This window comes from Crocodylus siamensis, chromosome 4 (genome assembly GCF_052110815.1).
Source record: "Crocodylus siamensis isolate JL-2025a chromosome 4, ASM5211081v1, whole genome shotgun sequence".
Lineage (NCBI taxonomy): Eukaryota > Metazoa > Chordata > Crocodylia > Crocodylidae > Crocodylus > Crocodylus siamensis.
This window is the reverse complement of record NC_143398.1, coordinates 179808466-179816008: the sequence shown is the minus strand read 5'-3', so window position 1 is coordinate 179816008 and position 7543 is coordinate 179808466. Positions and strand designations below refer to the sequence as shown.

General features: G+C 40.6%; 1 protein-coding gene across 8 annotated transcripts in view; it reads right to left on the bottom strand.

Moving 5' to 3' along the window:
• Nucleotides 1-3231: 3231 nt before the first annotated feature.
• MLPH (melanophilin) overlaps nucleotides 3232-7543 on the bottom strand; it is an 84487-nt gene continuing 80175 nt past the window's right edge. For all 8 annotated transcript variants that reach the window (XM_090045017.1, XM_090045015.1, XM_090045018.1 and 5 more), the window contains 2 exons: nucleotides 6491-6585; nucleotides 3232-5387 (listed from right to left, as the gene is read on the bottom strand). In XM_090045017.1, the coding sequence (XP_089901143.1) occupies nucleotides 5361-5387; nucleotides 6491-6585 (122 nt within the window). In that variant the 3' untranslated portion in view covers nucleotides 3232-5360. The remainder of the gene's footprint in view (nucleotides 5388-6490; nucleotides 6586-7543) is intronic.

Sequence of the window (7543 nt, the reverse complement as noted above, 5' to 3'; positions counted from 1 at the left end):
TGCACCCTGCCCTGGGGGGCTGTCTGCTGCTGGGGTGGGGACAGTATCCCCTTGCTCTGGCAGCAGGGAGCTCACGGGGCAGGGGTCTTGGAAAGAGCTGCAGTGGAGGGGTGGGTCCCAGCCCCCTTCCCTGAGCCGCCGGTGGGGCATCTAGAAGCTAGCTCACTGCTACCTGCTCCACTGGTGGATTGGGGCAGGGGGATGGGACCTACCCCACCCTTGCAGCTCTTTCCAAGCCCCATGCTTCGATCATCTAGATCAGTGGTCTCCAAACTTTTTTGATTGTGCACCCCTATCTATATACATAGAAGTTCTAATATTTTCTTCTTGCACCCCAATGGATAGTCTTGCACACCCCACTTTGGAGACCACTGACCTAGATCACTTCCTGACCAGGACAGTTCCCAGCCCCCGCTCCTAGTGCCAGCCCCGTGACTGCAATCTCAGCGTGGGGGGCTCGGAGCTCCCTGCTGTTGGGGAAGGGAGACATAGTCCCTGTCTGGGTTGTGATTGTGGAGCCCACCCCAGCAGCAGGGAGCAATCTCCTGCCCCCTGGTGGCTGGCTGACTGGTCAGGCATCTACATGAGCATTACTGCACCATTAGTAATTGAAAGTAAATTTGCTACTTGCATTTGTGGGTACCAAATTTACTTGTGATTAGTGTGGTTTAGTGCAAACTAAGCATGTGCGCATATAGACATGCATACTTACTGCACAGTAAACTATGCTACTATGCAGTAAAACGTCTCATGTAGATGCACCCTGCGTGCAGCAGAAATTTGGGGGCAGTATCATCAATAGATAACACCCACAAAAATCGTTGCCTCTCAAATAATTCCGGGGCCATCACAGCTACAACATCCCTCCAACACTACTAAAATACATTACTCATTTAAAAACTGTTCAATTGAGTCATTTTGACTTCTTAAATCTTTTCCTCCCATGAGTCTTTCCAAACGGCCATTTTTGGCAAATTTACTACCTGTCAAAAAATAAAACAATTCCATGGGACTGACAGCATGCTTAATCTGGTCATATTCCTCATGTTTTCTTACCTGTTTGCAGCTAACATGGCTCAGCTTTGCACTGAACAGTGGTCAGGCTCTTGAGAACACAGCCAGTAGGTATGGAAGAGAATTTGCACTGGTTGTTTAAAAGGAAGAACAATGATCAACAATCACCAGTTAGTCCATCTGTCAGCTACCTTTGATATAATTGGCATGCATACAGCCCCTGGCATAGAGCTGCTCAGTTAGCTCTTTTGCATTCTCTGTTAAGGTTGTCTCAAAAGAGGGCAGTGTTGGCTAATTACTCCTATAAGGTTAGGCATGTAAGACTTAAGCACTTGACTATGATGTTCAATGGTACTGGCCCACTGGCTTTGTTGGGAGATGAATCATGCTTTGGGGGAAGATTTTTCAAAGCACAAATGAGAGTTGTGTCCTGAAGAAGATAATTCAGATTGCAAAGCAGGACAGAAAATTAACAAACAAGCCACAGTCCCTCTTGGGTTCTGTATGAAGAAATCCTTTAATATATTTCTGTATTGACTTAACAACTTGCCATTTTGAACAGATAATCAATTTAGACAACAGAATTTATGACTAAACCTGCCTGTTCTGCTAATCCCTAACTAGATCACGGCATCCAAATGAGATTACTAGGGTCCTTAGAGAGGTGTGGTCATTAAAATAAAAACATTTGTCCCTGTTACATTTTTTTGTATTTTAGAAACTATTTTCTTCATTCTATTTAGTTTTATCAAGTAATCACAAGTGCTAATGCTCTCATGTTATGGTAAGTGCCTGGGGTCTGAGATGCAATGGTATAATATGCAAGAACAGAGGTAACATGATACATCCTACATGGGACTGTACAGCATTGTGTATAATTGAACACATTTATTGTACTGCTCCTGGAAAAGCTTATGATCAATGCAAGGGGGACAAACTTATTCCTTTCTTTCCCTGCTCTCCTGCTCCTAAATACATTTGTGATCAATGCGAGGGGAACAAACTTACTGTTTTATTTCCCTATCTGACCACATCTCCCAAACTTCAGATACAGCTTCATTTCCTGTACTTTTCAATTTTTTCATTGGATGCATTTGCATTGACTGGTTAAAGCGAGGAAAGTGAACTGAGAGGAAGAAAATCAGATGCTGTGCAAAATGGATGTTTGAATCTCAACACAAAATCAGTTTTATTGAATGATTTAGGCCATATATTTATATAGAAACAGAAGAGGATGAAAGTTAAAATGCTTGGGTAACTACAGTCTAAACAATGCCTTATTTTACATTTTTGAGGTTTGGCATGAGGACTTCTCCATGGGGTTAGGATTCTGATAGACTAGTACTGGACTAAGGGTGAAAACAGGTATTGCAAAGGGTACATTTGTACTACAGCGTGGCTAGATCCTTAGCTGGTATAAATCTACATCACTCTATGACTTCAGTGGAGCTACCTTATACCACATGAGGTTCTGGACCACTATGTTAATGCCTAAAGGCAGCTCACTTGTGAAATATATGCAATAGGCAATTTCATTTTATTGCAGGAAGTTGCAACGGTCCAGCTGACTGAAAGTTAGTTTCTATGCATCTAGGTGTAATAATTTTAAGTGGCCTATACTGATTAAATGGAACCATAGCTTAGTCAGAGACCATCTTTTTGAGAAATCATCTCTCAGCTTAAGTTGTATTAGTAAGAATGGAATTGGATACTATGGACTTTAAATGGGAACATGAGATAAGACATGTCTTCTATGTGAATTGTATTACATAGGTACTTCAGGTACAAAGTCATCTGAAGTCATTTCAGCTACCACACCCAGGAAAATAAATATGCTGGACCAAAACAAGTGGCCACAACTGTTCTTTACTATGCTGTGCCTCGCTTTTTCTGGTCAGACCTGATGAAGATTGTGTGGCATTCAAAAGCTTGTCTAAATCCATCCTAACTACACAGCTGATCCAATAAAAGATATCTTCCTAAGAGATCCTTGCCACTTATTGAAAAGTGCCATTTTTGGCAAAATTAAAATACATTAGAAAACATGCCCATTTTGACAGAGTTTTGTTTTCTCTCCCCCAAATGAAGTGTTTTGATAATATCAAAGTTTCTTATTTTTTACACTTTTAGAGTGGAACATTTAGATGTTTTCTTTCAAATAGACATTTTGAAATAAAAACCATCTATTTACTTTAAAGAAAGACATTTTTAAACAAGTTTTAAAGGGCAAAATCAAAACAAAAGTATTTATTTTTAATGAAATAACTGACTGGAAATAAGTATTTTTCAGAATTTCAATTTACAGAAATTTCATTTTTAATTCTGTCACATTTTGGACCAAAATATTTTAAAATTGCAGAATTTCTTAGAAAAAGAATAACTTCCTTCTGTTTTCTGCTCTTTACATGACCACCTTCCGCAGTGACCACAGAACATTTATATATGTTTAGGGACTCCCAAATCACAACCAAACTCTCATACAATAGTGTGTGACTAATCTGAGGATTCACATGCTCTTTCTTTAATTATTTTATTTTAAAATACTGGGATGGCCTCAAGCCCTTCTGTTTGAGCTGCTGTGGGAGAATTCTTTTCTTACATCCGTGGGTTTGGCCTCCACCGCTTTTGCTTCAGCTTCAGGTGACACTATCTAGATTTTATGTTGTGGAGGGAAAGACTAGTTCATCCAACCAGAACTTCCCCCTCACAAGGGTAAGACTGTGCACCAAAAGATCCGGTTAGAAAATGTAGAGAGAAATCTTTTGACAAATCTCTCTTGGAAGTAACAAGATAGTAAGAGCAAATTGCACCTATAAGTTAGGGGAAGGGTGCTGTACAAGCACTTGAGACCAATGGCATTATTGGATGAAGGCAAATTAAACTCAAAGACAGGAAGGAATTTCATGTTCCAGATGGAGGGGTAAGGAGGCTATGGCACTGCCTGCCATTTTGCCTGGCATTTGTTTAGGCTAAACCGTTTTATGACAGTTACTTTTCCCAAAAGATGTCAGATCCAACATAGACTACCTAAGGGTCTGTACTTGCCTGGCAACTTGAACCCTAATTTTGAGAAGTCTCCTTAAGCAAAGTGCTTCAACACTATGGATTTTAATGGGACTTGAGTGAAATGGGAGCTTGAGTGGTCACTTCTTTAAGCAAAAATATTGAAGCCCAGTTACCCTTCTTGTCTCTGCTTTCCTAGTGAGGAAAAAAAGCTGCATAATCCCTCTATGGGGCCTTTTTATTTGGTGTTGATAATATTGCTTTATATTTACATACTGAAGCACTTTACCGGGTTAAGTCAGCATGATAAATCACCTATTTCACTAGTGGGGGAAAATCAAGCACAGCGAAGATGACTTGTCCAAAGTGACTCAGCACCAAATCCAGGTCTAGGACCTACTGCTAACCCTTTTATTTCATGGTGCATCACAGTTGAGCAGGTAACTCACGTATCTGGCTAACAGAATTAATAGTCACTGAATATATTCTTTACCTCAACATCACCCCTTTTCCCATCCTGCTGGTTTGCAAGTTGCCAGAAGTCATAAACTTTCCTGCAGTCTGTATTTTATAGCTGGGCCTCAAGTGGTTATATTCAGCGAAGGATTGCACTGGTAAGTCAAGACACACTTCATACACAATCAACTCCTGTCTCTGTCACTGCACAATACATACCCACAGGGAAAAGATGGATAGAACATGGATTGCCTGACTTTTGCAAATATGCTGGACATTTGCAAATCAACTTTTTAGCCAGGTGATTCCCACTAAAGACAATGGGAACTATGCAGCTTAAATCTGCTCCAAAACACTTTAATGCATATGGTTCCATTCATTGAACCATCTCAATAGAAAAGCAATATTAGAGTGAAAACTCACTCTGACAAATTCTTTCCTTCTGTGAAGCCATCAGGCATGCATCAGGCACATACTTGGCCCACATTTACCAACCTTGACAATGTTTCTTTAAGCCAAACGTTCAAACAAATGTCTGTGGGTCACAGCTATCAAAACTTCTTAAAAGAGATAGCGGGGCACATGGTGCACTTCTTGGGCCTGCTTTGCCAGCTTCTGTAGCCCAGAAGACTTGCCAGTTAATAATCAGTTGGTGTCTTACTCAGAATTGGACCCACATTCTCTTGCAGTGAGGCTGAAACTCTGAGCTCTGTAAACACAACTGAACAGGATTCCCCACTGTGCAGGAGTGCTTCTTCCCTTCATCTGGCATTGCAGGTAAGGGAGCAGTAGAAGGAAAAGCAAGCATTAAGGGAAATAAAAGTGAAGCTTTGAGCTGAGGTCTTGCAGCAGTAGTAAAACATCAGGGTAGGGAGGATCTGCCTTTCTCAGGGTCGATGGGTCATCACTGGCTTCTGTCAAACACCAAAACAGGGAAATGAAAATGTTAGAGATCCATGATGTAACATGCAAGACCACCTAAGCATATGGATTTGCTTCCTGTTTACAGGATGCATTTTACTTTTCCCCTCATCATACAATCTCAACTCATGAGTGAGTTGCTCTGATTACAGCTTTCACTAGGATGGCAGATGAAGTTGCCAGCACCACTTTAGTAGAGGATGTACCCACTGTAGATCAACTCATGTTCTCCCACAATGCCTCTGGAACAGTCTGCTTACTTGGCTATCACAGGGTTAGCTCTAAGCTTGGCATGCCCATGTTACATGTGCCATGCTGAGGGTGGGCAGAATGAATCTGAGAAGCACGGGTGCTATTCTCTGAGCCCTACTGATCCCTCACAGATTTCAGTATTGTAGAGACCTATTCCCATCTGTGTATTCATTGACTTGACTGACTCACAGGCACCATGCCAATATTTAGAGGCATAAAATAATTGGTAGAGAGTTTCCCAGTTTGGGCACCATATTGTAAGAGGACTTAGCTATACTTGAAAGTTTATTTCAATTAAGGTATGGTATGAATTTAAAAGTAACATAGGTATTCCTTAGCAAGTCCATTTGTCAACAACCCTTGTGAAGAAACATTGTTTACTCAAAGTGAATTCAGCAAGCTGAGTATTTAACAGCAGGGCTGTTGAAAGGTACTTCTCAGATTCCTCCTACTCCCAGTTTTCTGATCAAAGGGCATAATTCAATTAACACAACTCATCTTTTGCTGCTATGTCTAATTTAACATTCAGTGTTGCAGCTTTCTTGCTAATGTGTTTATTTGATTAAATGTACAAACCCTTTAGAGCCTAATACCACCTTTAAGCCCCCAGGATAGGTAGAATCTTAGGCAAAAAGGAGAAAAACAGGGTGCTTCAGTGGGATCCATTCATCTCCCACTGTGGAGCAGACCTGTTGGCACTTTTTTACCATGCCCCCTCAAATCCCAGACTGAACGCAGGACAGAAAGACCAGAAAATCAGAGCCCTACTCTGATTCATTATTTTGCAGACTGACCCCCTCTAAATAGTTTTATCCAGGTAATAAGGTAGCTTCTGGAAATTTACCGCAAAGATGCGTTCTGCTCTCCTGCTCCTCCCGTTGGGGTTTCTTTGTGTCAAAGAGCCCCGGTAAAAGGACTGTCTATCAAAAGATTCATCACCTTAAAAAACAAAACAAAACACAAGATAAAATGACTTAGACTGGCAATATAGCCCTATTTCATAATTAGATGACTGGACAAATACACAGATTTTTGGAAATAGCTTTGTTAGACTACTTCTTACTTACAGCAGTTTTCCACTAGTATAATTCCAATGGCTTCCAATTTACAATGGGATAAAATCAAAGAATTAGACCCTTTGTATTAAAGACAAACAATAGCATGCAAACCAGTTATTATTCTGTATCTGTCAGAGGCTTCAAATACTAAGCTACCCATTCTTCTAGTACCCTCATTCACAATTCATTCTGTACATTTCATGAATGGGCTAACAATTCAAACAAATAGACTGCCAGTTCATTAGGCTGCAAAGAACCAGCACCTAAGTACTCATTATTCTAGTAGTGATTCCTGTATTATATTTCTATACTTCCCTACTTTGCTATTCAGAAACACAGCATGAGCCTTCCTTAAAAATGATGAGAGAAGAATCTAAGTAGTACCTTCACAGATGCTATATAGCAAGTCAGGAGGATGTCTCCATATCTTGAGACTGGCTTAATACTTTAATCAAAACAGATTCCTGAAATGGCAACACTGCACATGCGAGGTGCCCCACTGGTGGGCTTTACAGAATAATTATCCTGGATGCATAGGGCCCTCTTTTACCTGGCTACTTGTACAGCCATTTGCACCCAAGGCAAAGTTTCATAAAATGCTTATATTGTGATCTAGCAATCATTTCAATCCAATTTACTCAGGTGTCAATGCAGTGTACTGGCCCATAAAATTCAAATTTTGTCACTTTCAGACTCTTGTTCAAAAGTTTTATAAATGGAGATTTTTCTCCCCTTTGCATTTGTCCACAACTTTCTTCTGTTTGTTAGGTGATCCTGTCATGTGGCAAGGTTGTGGTTATCACCGAAGTCAGCAAAAGCACTATTTCAGTCCAGAACCA